At 43.9% G+C, this 21,285-nt stretch overlaps 1 protein-coding gene across 1 annotated transcript in view; it reads right to left on the bottom strand.

The window, feature by feature from the left end:
* The window catches only part of AFF3 (ALF transcription elongation factor 3), a 558,198-nt gene that overhangs the window by 6,426 nt on the left and 530,487 nt on the right, over positions 1-21,285 (bottom strand). The window contains exons 18-23 of the mRNA XM_065929723.1: positions 18,461-18,524; positions 14,831-14,967; positions 8,465-8,536; positions 6,482-6,575; positions 3,215-3,264; positions 2,598-2,821 (exon numbers count right to left, since the gene is read on the bottom strand). Coding sequence (XP_065785795.1) covers positions 2,598-2,821; positions 3,215-3,264; positions 6,482-6,575; positions 8,465-8,536; positions 14,831-14,967; positions 18,461-18,524 — 641 coding nt within the window. The remainder of the gene's footprint in view (positions 1-2,597; positions 2,822-3,214; positions 3,265-6,481; positions 6,576-8,464; positions 8,537-14,830; positions 14,968-18,460; positions 18,525-21,285) is intronic.

Genomic DNA, 21,285 nt, shown 5'->3' with positions numbered 1-21,285 from the left:
GGCAGCGTGGCAGGAAGCCAGGAGCAGAGCCGGGGGGAAGGGCAGGTTGGGGGAAGCCAGGGGGACTTCAGACTGGAGGTGTGGCTCTGCTGAGGGCCAGGGGGCAGCTGGTGGCACCATCTGGAGCCTGGCCTGCTCAGGTTCTCCCAAACCGGCCGTAGAAACCTTTGTACATTTGTCCTTGCTCTTTTATTTACCTGTGACATCCACCCCAACTCCATCTCAGCTACTTGACCACTATCTGCTTTTCAAAACCCTGTTCTGTGCCAGCTCCTCTAAGGAGCCTGTCCTGCTGGTCTTGGCCCCTGGCCCTGACCTCCGTGGCATCCCCACTGGGATTTCTGGGTGCACCATCCTTGAGCCGCTGTTGTGTCCCGTCTGGTTACACCATCAGTTTCGTGTGCTCAGCGCCCAGCTGCCTCTCTGCCACTGGTCCTTATCTCACCGTGAACTTGTCAGTCTCGGCCTCAGAAGCATGTTACCATGGGAACAAAGCTCTCACTCAGCAGTAGAGAAAGAGCAGGAACTTGGTAGGGAGAAAATTAATAACATATATACCAATCAGGGCTTCCCTGGTGGCTCAGACAATAAAGAATCTGCCTGCAAAGCAGGAGACTCGGGTTCGATCCCTGGATCAGGAAGATCCCCTGGAGGAGGAAATGGATACCTACTCCAGTATTCTTGCCTGGAGAATCCCGTGGACAGAGGAGCCTGGCAGGCTATAGTCCATGGGGTGGAAAGAGTTAGACATGACTAAGCGACTAACACTTCACTTTCTTTCATAACAATGCATGTCTTAAAAGAATCCATACCTGTTGACCTCAACATTCTATTTCTACAACTCCCTCCTGTCAGAAGATAATCAGAAATATGAACAATGATTTCTATGAAGATATGTATCATACTGTTATTTGTAATAGTGGAAGAAAGTGGAGTAACATAAATGTTCAACAGCAGGGGAATGGTTTGAGAAACTGTGATACTTTATGACTGTATAAAGTAGCTCAGCTCCCTAGTAGCTCAGACAGTAGAGCTTCCGCCTGCAATGCAGGAGACCACGGTTCGATCCCTGGGTTGGGAAGAGTGCCTGGAGAGGGAAATGGCAAGCCACTTCAGTGTTCTGGCCTGGAGAATCCCATGGACAGAGGAGCCTGGCAAGCTACAGTTCATGGGGTCACAAAGGGGTCACATGACTGAGTGACTAACACACGTGACTGTATAACCACTATTATGACAGTGTTACAGAGCCATCATAAAGGGTGTTTTTGAACTAGTTAGTGACATGAAAATATGCCTGATATAATGTAAAATGAAAAAAAGGATGTAAAACTGTACATACACTATGATCTTATTTTGGTAAAAATCACGCATGTTTGGAGAAGACTAGATGGCATTTCAATAGAATGTTAATAGTGCTATTTCCTAGTGACAAGATTGTTGTTGCTTAGTTGCTAAGTCGTGTCTGACTTAGCGTCCGTGGACTGTAGCCCACCAGGCTCCTCTGTCCATGGAATTTCCAGGCAAGAATACTGGAGTGAGTTGCCATTCCCTTCTCCAGGGGATCTTCCTGACCCAGGGATCGAACCCCAGTCTCCTGCATTGCAGATGGATTCTTTACCACTAAGCCACCAGGGAAACCTGTGATAAGATTACTGATAATTAAAAATTTTTTTCTCTATTTCCTGTACTTTACAAATTTAGCCATAGTTTATATACATACAAGTTTAAACATGCTTTTATGAGTAAAAACAAACATTATTTAAAAGAAATACAGCTACTGTAGAGCTCAGGGAACTCTACCAGGCTCTGCGGCGACCTAAATGGGAAGGAAATCAGAAAAAAGGGATATATATATCCACACGGCAGAAATTAACACAAGACTGTAAAGCAACCATACTCCAATAAAAGTTAATTAAAAAGAAAGAAATACAGCTTACCCATAAAAACCTTTTTTTCAGTAGTAACCAGCTATCATTTGAATAGGCAGTAACATTCATGTGTGTGTGTGTGTTAAGGCACTTTAGTCGTGTCCAACTCTTTGAGACCATATGGCCTGCAACCCACCAGGATCCTCTGTCCGGGGATTCTCCAGGCAAAAATACTGGAGTGGGTTGCCACGCCCTCCTCCAGGGGATCTTTCTGACCCAGGGGTTGAACCTGTGTTTCTTACGCCTCCTGCATTGGCAGGTGGGTTCTTTCCCCTAGCACCACCTGGGAAACCCAGGAACATTCAGATCCGTAGCTATGTTCTAGGCACTGTGCAGGTCTTACGGTTACAAAGTTGAATAAAATGTCATCCCTATTCAAGGACCTCACTGTCTAAAGGAAAAACATATGTGTGCATATCTTTAAAGCTTGAATCTATGTCATTGGTACCTGTATCATCTCTAACCCCATCTCCATCTCTGATCTTTCCCACAGTAACGACAGACAGGCAAAGGCCCTGGAAGTGCTGAGCAGGGGGAGCAGTCAGGGAAAGTTCATTCAGACAGCTTCTACTTCGGTGAATGATAAGGTCTCGCCCGATGATGCCCGAGGATCAGGCTGTCTCCTTGAGCTGGGGCTGACCCGCGCAGCCTCCCCCAGGGTGCACGCACCTCTGTTCTCCTTGGCCAGGTTGTCCGCCATCTCCCAGTAGTCGTAGCTGTGCAGGATGCTGTTGGTGATGCTGACGTGGTTGGCTGCCATCTGGTGGATGCGCTGTGGGATGCTGACGATGGTTGACGGGGACAGGGCGCTGGCGTTGGACAGGCTCCCCTGAGAGCCCACGGAGCCGGTGGGGGACGGGTTGGGAGACATGGGGGATGGGGTTCCAGTGCTCCTGGAAGGGGAGAGCATGGAGAAACAGGAGAGGTTAGTACCTGGTGAGGTAGGGCGGCCCCTCAGGGCACTGTCAACAGAAGTGCGTTGCCCAGCTTCCTGTGTGTGTGTGGGTATGTGTTTGGGGTGGGAGGGCTCAGTCGTGTCCAACTCTTTGCAACTTCATGGACTGTAGCCCACCAGGCTCCTCCGTCCATGGGATTCTCCAGGCAAGGGTACTGGAGTGGGTTGCCATTTCCTCCTCCATGGGATCTTCCCGACCCAGGTCTCCAACCCGTCTCTTGAATATCCTGCATTGGCAGGCGGGTAATTTACCACTAAGCCCCCAGGAAGCCCTTGCTCAGCTTCATGCAACATCTCATTTATCACCTTCACTTCGCAAAAATGAACTTACTTTCCACTGGCCCCCCATGGAGATGGGGTTTGGGCAGCTTTAGATGAATTCTGCAAGAAAACAAAAATGTTGACGGTGAGTACCATCTGCTTGAGTTTAAACAGCCCACAACAACATGTTCTTAGGTGACCGCTGAGAGAAGTAATGCCAGACACTGTAGATAAGATGCAGGTTCCAGAAACTGGATCTGGGAAGTTGTAATTACTTAGCTATTGGCTTCGGGCAACCCCCCTCCCACACATACACTGAGAACATCTTATATTAAATGTAGGGCATATTTGCAGAACTGTTGACATACATTTAATGCCTGAAAATATATGAGACATCAACTGTTACTGCTTTAACTTACAAAGCTTTAAAATATTTCTCTTAAAGGAAGTTGCTCTTGGACAATAGATTAAATGTATTTCCTTAACAGAGAGTGAATTCAAAAATTCTGATTTATTTAAATATTCTGATTTAGGATTTGTTGCCTGAGCCAGTTGTTTGCATCAGGCATTTAAAAGACATTTTGCTTTTGGCAAGGAAAGTTTCTAAATGTACAGATTTCCTCCCTGAAAGTCCAATGAAGCTTTCTTGGACATAAGTCTGTGAGATTGTTAAGGAAAAAATGGTCTTTATAATATGGATGTGAATGTTCCCTTCCAGAAACAAGAAAATATAATAGCCTCAGCATGGTTCCCCAGAGACAAAATGTTTCTTTTGGTTAAAAAGAATTTTATAAAGTGGTGACTGATTTTTTAGCTTTTAGTGGAGGTGTTATCAAAATGGTAAGAAATGGCCTTACACATGGGAATTGTGCAACACTGCCTTCAGGCCTCTTTCACTACAACTGAGGTCTCATGGCTATAAAACACACGCGTGGGGGCAAAGTCCTGTTTTTCAGAGCCAGTTGTAGTGATGGAACTTATTTTTTATGAACCAACTATCATTGTTTCCTGGTGGCTCAGATGGTAAAGAATCTGCCTGCAATAATGGAGACCCAGGTTCAATCCCTGGGTTGGGAAGATCCCCTGGAGAAGGGAATGGCAACCCACTCCAGTATTCTTGCCTGGAGAACCCCACGGACAGAGGAGCCTGGAGGGCTATAGTCTATGGCATCGCAGAGTCAGACATGACTGAGCAACTAACACTAATCATTGTTTCCTAAAGTTTTCATGATCTTTGAACTTTAAGTAGTATTGAAATAGCCTTTGATTTAGGGTATCTACCAGGAACTTCTGGAGGGAGACTTCTGATTTTTAAGTTACGTTCTCTGTTCATTCTGTACAGTGTCACAGACAATCCACATACATTAAGAACTAGGATCTCTTAAAAGTTCTGTGGTAAGCTCTGTGGCTTAGAGTCCGGATTCTTTCTTTCGTTAAGTGCTTTGCTTTACTATAATAACTCCTAAGTAATAGCTCTTCAGTCAGTTCAGTTCAGTCTCTCAGTTGTGTCCAGCTCTTTGCAACACCATGGATTGTAGCATGCCAGGCTTCCCTGCCCATCACCAACTCCCAGGACTTGCTCAGACTCATGTCCATTGAGTCAGTGATGCCATCCAACCATCTCATCCTCTGTTGTCTCCTTCTCCTCCTGCCTTCAGTCTTTCCCAGCATCAGGGTCTTTTCCAGTGAGTCAGTTCTTCACATCAGGTGGCCAAAGTATTGGAGTTTCAGCTTCAGCATCAGTCCTTCCAATGAATATTCAGGGTTGATTTCCTCTAGGATTGACTGGTTGGATCTCCTTGCAGTCCAAGGGACTCTCAAGAGTCTACCTCTACACCACAGTTCAAAAGCATCAATTCACTGGTGCTCAGTTTTCTTTATAGTCCAACTCTCACACCCATATATGACTTCTAGTAAAACCATAGCTTTGACTAGATGGACCTTTGTTGACAAAGCGATGTCTCTGCTTTTTAATATGCTGTCTAGGTTGGTCATAACTTTTCTTCCAAGGAGCAAGAGTCTTTTAATTTCATGGCTGCAGCCACCATCTGCAGTGATTTTGGAGCCCAAAATAGCTTTTAGATTCTAAATTTTTGAAAATGATTTATCTTAAACTCAGGCACCCAAAGTAAAGGGAGACTCTTAGTGCCAGTACTTGTCATTATAACCCACGATTGTCAATGGACTAAGACAGTTACCTTTCTGACTTAGCATCTGGATACTCTACATGTATGGCCAGGTTACTGGATGGCCATGGCCCACAGGACCTCCAACGCAGCCGGACCATCAGAGATTATCTCCAAGAAGTGGAGGTTGGGGATTAAAGATCAAAAGTGATGACCGTGGGGACCTCCCTGGTGGTGCAGTAGATAAGGATTCGCCTGCCAGTGCGGGGGAACATGGTCCGGGAAGATTCCTGGTCCGGGCATGGAGCAACTAAAAGCCTGTGCACCGCAGTTTCTGAGCCTGAGCGCTAGAGCCCACGAGCCGCAACTGCTGAGCCTGCATGCTGCCACTGCTGAAGCCTAGGCGCCTCGATCCTGTGCTCTCAGCAAGAGAAGCCACGGCAAGGAGAAGCCTGGGCACCTCAAGAAGAGTAGCCCCTGCTCGCTGCAACTAAAGAAAAGTCCACTCAGTAACGAAGACCCAGTGCAGCCAAAAATAAATATAAAATGATGGCTGTGTATCTGATAAAGATTGGTGGAGGCAGAGATGGTGTAATTTCTTGTTTCTATAGTCAAATGGGCAGTGAAGAGGCAAAAAGTCTCAAATAAATTATGATGTCACATCCACTTCACAACAGAACACAGAGGTTTTTTGTCTCCCCTCCTCTTTCTTCATTCTCCCAACGAAAATGATTTCATTCCATAAAAAAGCACAGTTTCCAATTCTATCCTCTTATGTGCACAGTGCTATTCTAGTGCCTCTGGATTCTACCAAGCCATTTCTTATCATTTAAAATAACACCTTTATTAAAAATTAAATGAGTGACTGGAGATAGCAAAGAGGAGTTACTTTTAAGGAGCTACTTCTAAGAGGAAGAAGCTCTGAGTGAACACGAGGAATTTATGTTAGCTATAAAGATGTATCTCCTAGGACAGTGGGGTGGGTAACAGGATCTTCTTTCTCTAGGGGCTATAAAAATACTTGGACACAGGCAGGGGGATAAATTAGATGGGTTCTCTGAGCCCTGAATGTCATGAGTAGCTCGTAAATGGGGTTAGTGCAGATATCAGACGTCCCCTGTATTGGCCCCAAATCAGGGGATTCTACATTGAACATGTCCTTGACAGGGAGAAAACTGCGTACAACATTCTGCCCGTTAGCCAGACAGTACCTTGAAATAGTCGATAAGTGCTTTTGAATACTTCACAGCGTGGTCCCTTTTGAGTCGAAACATCCGCCAGTACAGAAGAGCCAGGCATCGGTAACTGCAGCAGGAAGAGACAAGTGAGTGGCCCCTGTGCCAACTATCTTGTTGTTCCAATGCACTCAATGTTCATAGCATGATTATATATATATATTAAATACTTCTAGACATGCATATATGTCTGCAGGTATCTGACCTTCCTATTTGTTCAATGTGATTCAAAACTTCAGAGTTACTCCATTAAAAACATCACTTCATACAAATAAATATATATAAAGAACATATATACATAAATAATATAAGTATGAATCAATAAACAATGTGTGTACATGTAAATAAAGAATATAAGCACAAACGAATAGCTTTAGTGCGTCTTCGCTGGGACTAAGCAGCTGGCCATTTTCCTCTCCCACCACCAGAGGGCAGTCTCTCTCCACAAGAGGAGTGAGACGCGCTCGCACAGCGCTCTGCTTTCTGGGTGAACTTCAGGGCAGGACTAATTCACTCTTTTTCCTCGGGCACCTTGGACTTCTGGCCGTGGGTTTGTTGAAAGCACAGCCCTTCGACCTGTTTTTGTCACCGTCCCTTTTAAGCTGCTTTACTGAGGGAGAATGGATACATGTGTATGTATGGCTGAATCCCTTTGCTGATCACCTGAAACTATCACATCACTGTTAACCGGGGATACTCCAACATAAATCAAAATGTTAAAAAAACCCCTACTTTACTGGACTATGATTAGTTCAAATAAGGTAACAGATATGAATGTGTTTTATAAATAATTTAAAACTATGTTAGTTTATATATTTGTTAGTTACATACCAGTAATCCCTCTTATATAATATGAACTAATCATAGTTAATTTATTAATCCTAACGTGAAAGTTAAAGTTTGAAAAGAGCATAGAAAGCATTTCCTGAGCCATATCAACTATTCCTTGGTGCTTTTCACTCAAAATTATTTGCTAACTCAGATATGGTATTGACATAGTAGAATACCAACCTAGAAAATACAGCTTAATGGTCTCAAACTTTATCTTTTTATTTAAATTTTAAAATTTATTTTTATTTTAATATAATTTTTAAAGGTTACTTTCTATTTACAGTTATTACAAAATATTGGCGGCATCCATTCCCTGTGTTGTACGAATACAATGTATCCCTGAGTAACAGCACATCAAACTCTACATGAAGTGGTGATGCAAAACTATCAGAGACCCTCTCCTTTGTGTCTGTCACTGTTATTATTTCGAGATTCAGTTCTATGACTTGCAAATCCGGTTCTAGGGTGGGGTATGAACCGTCAGAGATAGAGACATTTTGGTTCCTTATCACAGCAGGAACTAACAGAGAGGTGTCCTGTAATTTGATAGAGTTGAGTAAGGTGTCCTGAGGAAATGTCATGGGGAAAATTATTGTTATTATAATCACATAATCATTATAATTTCTGTTATTATAGAAAAAACCTATTACATGTTGATTAACATTTAAAAAGTCTTTGATTATCAAAGTGCAAGGAACGGCTCCTCAGTTTAAAATGTTGAGAACCTGAACATACCGTCTTGATTCAGCCCTACTAATCCCACATGTAGAGACAGATGAATCATTTTGATTGCATCCAAAGTGTTAAATATGAGAGATTACATTGGGCACAATTCACATTCAAATGATTAAAACACAAACTTACCTGATTTTAAAACACACACACACACACACACACACACACAGAGAACGAGTCCTTGTGTCACGGACCTGTTCACTCTTAGTCATGAATTCCCCTCATGCATAGGACAGCAGGTGCAGGCTCTCCATGGCCACCTCGAGATATGCCTTCAGTTTGGTGTTAGAAGCACCGTGAACACGTCATGCACTTTGGGACCAGGTCACTAGGTTCGCCAGCGGAGACGTACAAGGCTGGGGCGGCTATTTCAAGCCGATACGGTGCACTTACCATAATGCAGCCAGCTGTTTATCCTCTGGTGTGGCATTGGGGCTGGAGTGGGTTTTTAGTCTCATGGCATACCTTAAAAAGAAAAAAAAGGAAAGAAAAAGAGATAAAGCTTTCTTATTAGCCATCGAACATCTAGGTTGGTAGTTCTCTTAGTTTTTCATGGTGCTTGCGGATTTTATTGTTATTTAGTCACCAAGTCATGTTCGACTCTTTGTGATCCCGTAGACTACAGCCTGCCAGGCTCCTCTGTCCGTGTGACTTCCCAGGCAAGCATGCTGCAGTGGGCTGCCACTCCCTTCTCCAGGGGATCTTCCTGACCCAGGGACTGAAGCCACGTCTCCTGCATTTGCAGGCGGGTTCTTTACCACTGAGCCACCTGGGAAGCCCTGACAGTTCTTTCTTGAAAGCCAACTGGGGTTGCCCCATTTCACCTAACCATGACATTATTGTCACAACTAGAACGAAATGACTTTGATGACCATCTAGCTACTTTCTGCTTTTTAACAATACAAGTCCAAATTCTACAGATGGTCAAGAGTGTTACCTATTCAAGCATTACCCGTGTATATGGTGATGCATCCATTTTTACAAATTCTGATCCATGGCTGAGTGGCTGAGAAGATGTTGGTAAAGTTCAACCCTTTTGGACCAATCTCCAGAAAAATGTTTACTCTTTGTCCTCAGATGAATGCGTGGGTTTACCTTTTTTTTTTTTAATTGTTACAAAACTCTTATTTTGACAGCAGTATCCTGGATGCATAACTAGTAGATTTTATGAACTTTACGCAATCTCACTTATTTCTCTGAACCAGCAGTCCATGGTCATTCCTTTCTCCAATAATACACCAAGTTACTTGCAGATCCTTGGAGAGGCCTGAGGCAGGCTGGGGAACCGTCACGGAGTTCTGGGTTCAAATCCCAGATTAGTCACTTATTAGTCAGGGGAGCTTACACAAATTAACATCTTTAAGCCTCCTTTCCCTTATTTATAAAGTAAGATGAGTACATTACTGCTGATCGCATAGCATTGCTGTAGAGATTAAGTGAAACAGTATCTGTAAAACTCTTAGCATAGTGGGCTGGCTTGTTGCAAGTTGCTCAAGAAATGATACTGTTATTACACTGTCTCCAACACATGTAGATTTGAGGTGCTTTTAAAAATTTTATTTTTTGATAGGTAAGACATGGATTTATTCAGATTCAGAGAAAAGCAGACTGCACAGACAGGGTGTGGGCCATCGCACAGGACGAGTGTGTAAAAATCTATTATTTTTAATTGGAGGATAATTGCGTTACAGTGTTGTGTTGGTTTCTGCCATACATCAACATGAATCAGCTGTAGGTATACTTATGTTCCCTCCCTCTTGAACCTCCTCCCTTTTCGAGTGTATCCCTTTGTTTAGTTCTCATAGTTGTTGCTCACAGTTAATTGGTATCAACATTTTCTACTCTGCATGAAGAGTAGAAACCTTACTTCCATGTTTATGCCTTTAAATACATTGCCTTGAGCATCAGATGGACTTCCCTGGTAGCTGAGGTAGTAAAGAATCTGCCTACAACGCAGGAGACCTGCCAGGTTCGATCCCTGGGCCCGGAAGATCCCCTGTGAAGGGAATGGCACCCCACTCCAGTACTCTTGCCTGGGAAATCCAGGGACAGAAGATCCTGGTGGGCTACAGTCCACGGGGTCGCAAAGAGTCAGACACGACTGAGCACCAACAGCGTGCACTGATCACAGATGGTGGGATGGTTTCTGTTTTGCTCGCTGAGCACTCTGCTTACATAACTCACGAGGTGGGTGGTTTACTGCATGTGCCCACAGTCCGTCGCTTATGTGGCTTTTCCCTTCCACCTATTGGTCCGAGATTCCTTCTTTTGCCGCTTCCTTTCTGTTTGAGAAACTTCCTTTAGCCAACCTTCAAAGGTAGGTCTGTTAGAAACAAACTTCATTTCCCTTAGTCTGAGAATATTTTGATTCCCTCTTTATTCCTGAAGAACGAGGTCTCCCTGAATCTAAGTGATAGCTAGACAGGTTCCTCTTTCAGCATTGGAAGCACGGCATGCCGCTTCCAGCCCCCATGGTTGCAGGCCGCATGCCTGCTGTTACCGGAACTGGTGTCCCGACAGGTAATGTGTCATTCGTCTCTCGTTGCTTTCAGGACTTTGTCTTTGTTTTCAGTTGTCAGAAATGGAGTTTTGATGGTGTACCGACATGCATTGCTTTGGCTTTAGGCTGTTTGGAGCTTTCTCTGCTTCCTGAACCTGTAGGGTTATGCCTTTTGCCAAATTTGGCAAGTTTCAGTCATTACTTCTTTTAAAAAACATACTTTTATTTATTTACTGAATTTTGGCTGTGCAGGGCCACTTTTGCTGCGTGAGCTTTTCTCCAGCTGTGGTGAGTGGGGGCTGCTCTCGAGTTGTGGGGTGAGGGCGTCTCACTGCTGTGGCTTCTGCTGTTGTGGAGCGCAGGCTCTGGAGCATCTGGGCTTCAGCAGCTGTGGCTCCCGGGCTCAGCTTCTCTGAAGCATGTGGGATCTTCCTGGACCAGGGATGGAACCCGTGTCTCCTGCATTGGCAGGGGGATTCTTTACCACTGAGCCACCACGGAAGCCCTAGCCATTACTGCTTTAACATATCTTTCAGTTCCTTCTTCTGGGACCCCAGAGATGACCTGGCGGTTCTAGTGTCATTGTGCTTGAAGCGCTCCACTTCTTTTTCAGTCTGTTTTCTTGGTTGCTTAGGTTGGGGGTAGGTTCTGTTTCTTGTTCTCAAGTTCATTGATTCTATCCTCTGTCATCTCCTCTCTACTACTGTGCCCCTCGAGTGAGATTTATATTTCCGTTACATTTCTCAGTTCCATAATTTCCACTTGGTTCTTTTCCAAAATAACTTCTTCTTCTCTGTTGAAACTTTAATTTTTTTGTTTCAAGAGAATTTGTCATTGTTTGTTGAAGCATTTTTATGGTAGTTGCTTTAAAATCATTGTCAGATAATTCTAACATCTGATTCATTCTGGTTACTGGTGTCAACCAACTGTCTTTTCTCATCTTGGCTGTGATTTTCTTGTTTCTTGGTATGATGAGTGAATTTCTACTGTATGTTAGCTATTCTGGCTATTATGTTAGAAGATCCTGGGTCCTGTTTAAATATTTTCTTTTAAAAGGAAGTCATCCTGTTTAGGTTTACCAGGCAAATCCTAGCCTACTTCTGTGGGCTGTGGTTCCAATAATTTAATTTTCAGAACCTTTGTGCTACAATTTTTTCCTAAAATTTTGGCATGTGGGATCTTAGTTTCCTGAAAAGCGATTGAACCCATGCCCCCCTGAAATGAAAGTGTGTAGTCTCAACCACTGGACCTCCAAGGAAGTCTACATGGGGCAATTTTTGGTTTGAGGAGGTGGGGTTCCACTTGCCGGTGTCCCCTAGGCACTTTCTCCTTGGTGGGGAGAGGCGTTCTCTCACACCGTCAGCTGGGCATCTGCGGCAGGACCCCCAAGCCCCCAACAGTGCTCCTGGATCCCCAGAGTGTCTCAGTGGGGGAAGGGAGTCTCAAACCTGGTGGGCAACATGCAGTTTCAAGCAGTAAATTAATGTTATCTTCTAACTCAGATAAGAAGAGCTCTTAGTTTAGTTTTCAGAGTGGCTTAAGGGACTCGACTCAGTCATCTAAAAAATGGACTGTATTCTCCACCCACACCAAGTCCCATCCCTGGTGCAGAGCAGGTGAGCATGTCAGCACCTCCAGTCGTATCTGATGGAATCAGGCAACTACTGCTGTTTGGGTTTGTTTGTTTGTTCTTAAAGTGCGAATGCCCTAAGCAGACCACGTACACTCCAGTTCACCAGAGGCCCAGTGACCCGCTGATCTGTAAAGTTGACTGAGTGTGTCCTATGTTCTGGGAGCTCCTCCCGGGGCTATGAACACGTTAATGAACAGATCAGAAAAGCCCCCAAACCCCGGTGCTCAAGGCACTTGCATTCTAGCATCCCTTACAGCACTGTGCCTGTCTGCCTCCTCCCACTCTCTTCCCTGCCTGCCTGCGAGCGTCCATGTCTGTGCCTGATTCAGAGGACGAAACATGAGAAACTAAGGTCTCCATGGACGTGGGTCTAAGCAAACTCCTGGGGACGGTGAAGGACAGCCTGGCACGCTGCAGTCCACGGGGCCGCAACGAGTCGGACAAAACTTAGCAACTGAACAACAACAAGATCTCTTAAAGTAAGTTTTTTTTTTTTTTTTTTACTATGGCAATTTCTTTTCTTCAAAGTCCAAAATACTGTACCAAATAAGAAGACAGTATGATGGAATCACCAATGCACTGGTGTAGTAGAAATATTTTCATAAGAAAAAGGGCTGGACAGCATTGACTTCCAAAACATTCTTGAAAAGTGAGTTTTGCAGATGATGTGTTCTTGATGTTGGGATGACAATTTCAAAGGCTGTCATCCTTTCCTGAATCCCAAAGGAGAGTGATGGAAAACACCGTTGACTTGGGTCAACGCATACCAAGAAGATTCAATTTAGGATGATTAGAAATCTTCCAGGACTTCCCTGGAGGTCCAGTGCTTAAGCATCCGCTTGCCAGTACCGGGGACGTGGGTTCCAGCCCTGGTCTGGGAGGAGCCCACATGTAGCAGAGCAATTAAGCCCGTCCTCTGAGATAAGAGGGGCCCCTGTGATGAGTGGCCCCACACCCCGTAACGAGGAGCAGGCCCTGCTCTCCACAATGAGAGGAAGCCTGTGCCCAGCAACAAATACCCAAGCCAGCCACAAATAAATAAGACATTTTCCATCGGAATAGTGAGGCATGGTAAAACCCAGCTATTCTCAGGTGGCCTAGAATTCCAGAATTAGAAAAATCTCTCAAAGTTAATTTTGGGAAGGGCTATTTCATATGATGCATATTAGACGTTATTCCGAGCAGCTGAACCAGCTAAAGACATAAAACATGACAAAGGCTCTCTCAGAACGATTAATGGATGAAATCCCCTTAATGGTTCATTAGCGACATGAAGGATGTGCCTTGCCACGCAGCCCTCATGGAAGGCAGGCGTCTCCCGCCCGTGGCCCTGCTGTGCCCCTGTCACAAAGCCTGCGTCTGTTCGCCCCATGGTCCTAACTCAGGCTGGGGGATGGTGCTCAGGTCCAAGTCTTAGACCAGAACAAGCCCAGTGCCTTTTCAGACAGAGCATCATCGGATAGGTTTCTTTTCCAAAAGTCCCCTTGCACCTTCTTTTCCTGTTATTAAATACTCCCGAATCATTTATTGATTGGAGTTAGAATTTAGATTATACAAATCTAAATAATATTGAATCAGATAATAATAATAAAACCACAGCATAGAGGTGAAAAGAGTTCAAATTCTGCCACTTCCCAGCAGGTGAAGTCGGCAACTCATATCTCCCTCAGACAAAGCTTCCTTCCTGCCAGTGGGGTTGGAGGAGCTGTCCTCCCAACCCCGCTCACACAGAGATCAAAGGAGGCAGACGATACCAAAACACATTGGAAGATCGTCCATCTTATTTGGGGGATGAACACTGGCTCTTGGTAGCTGACAGTGCGATCTTTTTTTGTCCCCCAAGAATTATTATAATAGATATTTATTTAAAGTAATACAGTTATAGCACAGATACTTCTACAATGTACATTTCAGGTTTGAAAGTAAAGTGTTGATCATTCCATCGTGTCCAACTCTTTGCAACCCCATGGACGGAAGCCTGCCAGGCTCCTCTGTCCATGGGATTCTCCAGGCAAGAGTACTGGAGTGGGTTGCCATTCCCTCCAGAGGTCCTTCTTGACCCAGGGACTGAAACTGCATCTCCTGCATTGCAGGCAGATTCTTTACTGTTGAGCTACCCGGGAAGCCCACATTTCAGGTTTAACCAACTTCATAAAGATACTTGAGGGTGGTCCACAGATTTAGACGGCATGATTGTTGCATGATGATTTCTTCTCTCTCTTTTCTTTCCTGAATACCCTCTTTCAGGGTGTGGCTCAAGGTAGAATTTACTCTCCTCGTATTCTGTCACTAAAGGCGAGACCTGTTTCCTCATGCTCAGGTCCAGGGCTCTCTTAACATGTACCCCCTGTCATCACAAAAGCTCAGGAAGCCTTCTCGTGGCTTCTTTTACATTGTCTTTCTCATATACTGTATCAGCTCACAGTAGGCCCAGTGTGCTGAACCCGACAGCATTGTAATACCATTTTCGCATACCCTCCAGCATCTGCTTGATATTGCAACGGCAGGCCTGCTCACTATTTTGACCCAGATGGTGTGATCTTTTCTGTGTTCGCAGTGCTTATACATATATATTCTTCCCTCCACCTCCCTGCACTGCCCCCTTGCAAGAAAATGCAGCACTTACCTGATGAGCTCAACTGTCTCTGAATACATGGTGTAAGGAGATTTGGACTCCATGGGGCCCTGTTCCATGGCATTTCCACACTCAATGAATGACAAGGCTGCTTCTGCATAGTTCAGAGCCTTTCCAAACTTTTCCACCTGGTCAAGACAGTGAACAGTGTCTTCCTCAAGAAGAGTTTTTCAAACAGCATTGTCACAAAATCTACATACTTAATTTGAGAAACTCGACTTTGAAGTTCCAAAGTCTTGTGAATGGAGCCCAGAAAAGGTAGAAATAGGGTATAATTCCTTCTCTAGTTATTTTCCTGCTGGTTTAGGGCCAGTGAGTGAATGGTTATACAGAGTTATGCCAAATCCACATCACAATCAGAATTGCATAGAACTTCACGGCTGCTTTAATTTCTATTGTCCTCTTTCTTAACTCCTAACGGTCAAATCAACTTCACCCCTTGGTCCTTGCTGTTGTTCTAAATATTAATATATGTGTAAGCTGATGGGTTTGACTCTATGTAAGAGTTTTCACATTTCTATGGTATACTCCTACTTGGACAATTTAAGGCCTTGCTTATCTTTTACACTGTTTGTGACATCTATTAGGATGGCCAAAAAGTGCATTTGGGTTTTTCTGTGACATCTTACAAAAAAAAAAAAAAAAAAACAAACCCAAACGAACTTTTTGGTCAACCCAATACATCTCCATGTCTTCGTGCAGCTATGAACTTTTCAGTCATTTCATGAACAGGACTCCGCCCTAAGGGTGAGGAAAGCAAAGGAGCGGAGGTAAAAGCTCAAGGAATGATCTCAGCTCGGACACAATGTTGAGCATTAACAGAACTGATTTGGGGGCATTTGTTGCTGTTGTTTAGCTGCTAAGTCCTGTCCAATGCTTTCGTGACCCCATGGACTACAGCCCGCCAGGCTCCTCTGTCCATGGGACCCTCCAGGCAAGGATACCGGAGTGGGTAGCCAATCCCTTATCCAGGGGATCTTCCTGACCTGGAGTTGAACTTGTGTCTCCTGTATGCAGGTCGGTTCTTTACCGTCTGAGCCACAGGGGAAGCCCTTGCAGGAGACTGTAGACCGTCTAAACTTATGATAATCTTTCCCTATATCAGCTTTACATTCTTAGGTTCTCATAAACCTAAATGTATACGTCAGATTTGTGGTTCCATACATTCTTACTCTCGATGGATAACACATTCTAAATTGGGATTGGATAATCTGCCAGGTTTTCAAACATTCATTCATCAAACAAAACAGAATTACAGAGACTCTTAACTACTGATCTAAGTCTTGGCTCTAAAAAAAACCCACATTATTCATGACACCTTAGGAAACGGAAATGTAAGATAAAACTCTCCTGTGTTAGCAAATCAAAAACTTAAACAGCTTTAAACCTAAGAGGAGTATTTCTTGGCAGTGCTTTTAGATTAAGGAAGTCATTTCTTTCAACAAGTATTTGCTGAAGTACCCGATTCTGTGTGATTTGCACTTGACACACAAAAGCTCCTTCTAGGAACATGTATTTAGAGAGAGAAAAAATGTGCACTCATGAGACAGCTCCCAGTGCAAGGGAGTCCATGATTAACTAGTGAAATGCAAAGGGGTCCAATGGCAAAGGGAGGGCAGGAGGGAGCAAGTGACAGGGCTACAGGGAGGCTGGGTCCTCAGGGAGGAGAGCTGAAGGGACCCAGAAGGTGACCCGGGAAGGGACAGTGTGATCTGGTGGAACCTGGGGAGGACACTGAAGGTGTGAGTATGCACGACAGTGAGAGTGTGTATGTGTGAGATACTGTGAGAGTGCCCTCTCCAGGTGCAAAGCCCACCGGCTGGCACAAGTCAGGTGTGCTTGGAGGCGGCAGGGGGCCAACGTGGTTGCAGCACAGTGTCACTGGGAAAGGCCAGGCTGGGCAAGGAGGCACAGAATGAAGAATCCTGGTAAACCTTGGACGATTCAGGCAGGAAATTTCCTGCTTTAAAATTCAACGTGACCATGCATTGGCTTCTACTGGCAACCAGACCTCTCCTTCACAGAGGTCCCCAAACTTTTTGGCACCAGGGACCAGTTTTGTGAAAGGCAATTTTTCCAGACTGGAGTCAGGGGATGGTTTTGGGATGATTCTCATAAGAAGTGCACAACCTAGATTCCTCAAACTTGCAGGTCACAGTAGGGTTCACACTCCTAAGAGAATAGAATATTGCTGCTGATCTGACAGGAGGCAGAGCTCAGGAAGTAATGAGCGACGAGGAGCAGCTGTAAATACAGATGAAGCTTTGCTTGCCTACCACTCACCTCCTGCTATGCGGTCCGGTGCCTAACACATCACAGACCAGTAGTGGCCTGTGGCACAGTGGCTGGGGACCCGTGCTCCATCAGACTGTGGGATTGTGAGGAGGAGAACTCTACCTCCTACTTCCCTTCTGTATTTTCTGATACTCTGTGATTATTTCCCCTGTATACCAGTGGACCCAGGAATTAGCTTTATAATAATAAATGCTTGGTGGGCAAACTCAGTAGCATTGGGGAGCGTGAGGCTACAATTTATGCATCTGCAACCCTGGAAGAATAATATTCTGAAGGTCATTTGAGAGTCCCTTGGACTGCAAGGAGATCCAACCAGTCCACCCTAAAGGAGATCAGTCCTGGGTGTTCACTGGAAGGACTGATGTTGAAGCTGAAACTCCAATACTTTGGTTACCTGATATGAAGAGCTGGCTCATTGGGAAAGACCCTGATGCTGGGGAAGATTGAAGGCAGGAGGAGAAAGGGATGAGAGAGGATGAGATGGCTGGATGGCATCACTGATTCAATGGACATGAATTTGGGTAAACTCTAGGAGTTGGTGATGGACAGGGAGGCCTGGCGTGCTGTGGTTCATGGGGTCGCAAAGAGTCTGACACGACTGAGGACTGAACTGAACTAAAGGTCATTTGAGATGCCTAACTCATCTCTAGTGCCCTGATTTCAGTTATGAACACTGGAGGGGAGCAGAACTGAAATGACCAAGGAAGAAGGGGTCCTTTAGGATGAGATTTTCAGATGGAACAACCATATGATCTCTTATAGAAAAAAATCAGGCCTTCTTGCCTGAAGGCGTTAAGCTTTCCCAAATAAGAAAACTTATTCTTTGAAATCATCAAATCATAGTAACTTTATGGTCTTGCGTGTGTGTAACACTTTCTCGGTTGTCCAGTTTCAGAGGAAGTATTTATTTTGGCAGGTACACATGAAGCACAAAAGTCTTTTTGAAAAGGGATTTGATCCTGGGACCAAGCCAAGGATTGGCTAGGCTAACAAGGGAGAAAAATGTAAACCTTTTTTTTTTTTTTTTTAAGGGAAAAACACCCCAAAACCTACCACCCACTGACTCCATTGCCTCTGGTTCCCATTCAAACTTTAGGACTAAACTGAAATATTTGTTTATCCAGGGTTTCCTCCAAGTCAGACATTATTAGTTGAGGTCATAATTTATTGGGCCATGAGCCCTGGATTATATAAACACTTCTGCATTTAACAGACCCAGCCATCCTTGTAATAGATTTTATAATTATCCTGGCTATGCTGCCCCAGCGATGAAGCTGCGGTACAAACGTAATTTGGAGGAACAGATCTGGAGAGAAAAGGTCTTACCATCGCATCTGCTTTATGCTTCATTCGCTTAGCTTCTTGCATAAAATAATCTGCACTGCGTGGCCTACGAGGAGAGACATAAAACATCATTATTGTGCAAGTGTAAGATCTTCAGCGAATATTCTTTCCTTTGCTCAAACTTCAACCACAATTTCAAGACTCTGCTTAAGATGGAATCAGTATTTTTTTTTTTTGCATTTCCAAACTACTACCTATATGTAAAAGACCACCATTATATTGCTCTTAAGTTAGCAATTCAAAACATGCTGAATATATGTAGTTAAGTATATACGTTTACAGTGATTTTTTAACATGGATTCCCCAGTGCCTAATTTGTAAATCAGATTTTTTTATTTCATGGTTAAGAAAATGCAAAATCTTGTTTCACATGACACTTACGTAAAACAATCTGTTTTTGGTATAAAGACGGCAAAGATATAATAATTGTATAGATGTGCATAGGTGTGTGTCTTTGTCTAACCTTATGAAAATCAGTGTTGTCTGTTTGCATAACTGGTACCTAAAGTTGTTTGTGTCTCTATAATTATTTTAAAGCTTTGCAGTGAGAAATGAAAAGAGGTGACGCTGGAATGATCGCATTCCAGTTGTAATGGAGCTAATTGTAAAATGATGTCTACCTTGTATTCTCTTGAGTTCTGATTAGCTGACTGGTAAACATTTAATCCCAGGCATGGGCATTGTTAAAGCAATAACCCAACTCTGCTGTGAGATGAAGGTAATTCCTCCAGAGACGAATCTGAGAGTGTGAAATGACCCCAAGTTACACTAAACCACTCATCAGACAGCACCTTTAAGTACTTGGTCAGGTGGATTTTTAAAAATCTACATAGTTTAGGTACCATCAGTATAAACCTTTTGGGTATTATGGGTCTTTATGTAATCAACAAACTTGGCCTATTCATGAATACTCAACATAAGGCAGCACGCCCTGATGGGAGATAAGATGATAGTAGTGATATTAATCATACACTGTGTAGTCTATTTAACACACTTATTTTGAACTGCCTTCTTTCAGATTCTAATGAGCCTTTTCCCATACTACAATATTAGGTAGCCAGAGCATCCTTTTTTTTTAAGCAGTCAAAATGCTTAAAAAAATCACACAGATCATGTCAATGATATTACCATCCAAAACTGTGATCCTCATTTGAATGGTTTAATCAGTCAAACAAATGAACAAACCAGGATCAAAGCAAATACTTAATCTTGGGTCACAAATCACAGAAGCAAGAGAAAGACCTTCGTTTTCTGTCTCTTCTTCCCCATAAAATGTCATCAGCACTTGTGGTAACACGCTGGGAATATTTAACTTTCCCAACAAGGAGATAGGAATGTGGCTGCAGGGTCCCCCTATGTTTATGATGAAATGCCCGTCTCTGGGTCATGATCCCTTCATGTCTTCCCTGCCACACGGGCCTGAGCCCTTCCTTTCATCCTGACGGGTCTGCACTGGTGGGTGAAGCCTGTGGGTTCCTTCAAAGGAAGGCCCAGCTTCGACCATCTCTTCTTTCTCCAATTTATTTCCTCTATGTTTATTCCATTTAATGACATTTTGGTTGCTTTTCATGGTGGTTTATTCTTCTTTGTCCACAGATTGACCTTTGAACACATACTGCCTATCTGTTGTGTCTTTGATGCCAACTCAGGCAATTTACACTATTTTTGTTCTTGTTTTTTAATAGACTGTCAAGTTTTCTGAGCAGTTTTAGGCTCAGAGAAAAATGAAGTAGAAAATACAGAGTCCCCACAAACCACTTGGTTCTACACCTCCCTTACTACTGACACCCCTCAATTGAGCAGCCCATTTGTTACAATTGATAAACCTAAACTGAGTGACTTCCTTGATGGTCCAGTGGCTAAGACTCAAAGCTCCCAATGCAGGGGGCCCAGGTTTGATCCCTGGTTGGTGAACTAGATTCCACATGCCACAACTAAGAGTTTTCATGATGCACGAAAAGATTCCACAAGCTGGCACAGTCAGATTAAAAAAACAAAACAAAACAAAGAAAAAAACCTAAACTAACATGTCATTATCACCTAAAGTCTGTAGTTTACATTTGGATTCACTCTTGGTGTGGCACATTCTATGGGTTTTGAAAACTGTATGATGACATATATCCACCATAATAGCACCATACAGAACAGGCTCATATCTTAAAAATCCTCTGCAATATTTTTTGTCTTTTTGCTGAATGTCCCAGAACAGAGGACCAGATCTACTGCTAGCTGGAAGCCAGGTCTGACTCCTGAGTTCACATGGGGTCCTGGAGCCTACCTGTTTAGGAAAGGAGCTCCCGTACCTCCATCCCTTTCCTCCCTGCTGTTATCACATGCTATGAAGGCTTCTTTGTCAATATCCCCTTCTTTCCGCAAGGACCACATCCACCCAGGTCCAGGCTTTCAATACCTCTCCCGGCCTCGAGTTTCACTCCTGTCCCATCTCTCCTGAGCTTTAACTCTTGAGCAATGTTTGTAAAATATGGCTTTCGTTATATATCACCACCCTACTCACAGATCTAAAATCAAACTCCAGGGCCTCTGAAACTGAATCTCAGTTCCGGTCCCTAATCTTGCCTAACCCTCTTCACTGCATTACTTACTCACCAAGTCCCTCAACCACAGTGAGTGGTGTCCTCACTGGCTGGTCAACATTTCAGCCCTGCTCATCCCTTCCCTCATCCCTAGAACACTCTCCTCTCTGCTTACATTAAATGCTTACAGTGAGTCAGATGTTGCTTGTGTCTCTAATTCTCAGGCCCTAAGGCCTTTTTGTTGGGAAAGATTGAAGGCAGGAGAAGAACGCA

This window comes from Muntiacus reevesi, chromosome 3, assembly GCF_963930625.1.
Source record: "Muntiacus reevesi chromosome 3, mMunRee1.1, whole genome shotgun sequence".
Lineage (NCBI taxonomy): Eukaryota > Metazoa > Chordata > Mammalia > Artiodactyla > Cervidae > Muntiacus > Muntiacus reevesi.
Note: the sequence above shows the minus strand (reverse complement) of the source record. Positions and strands in the feature narration are given on the sequence as shown.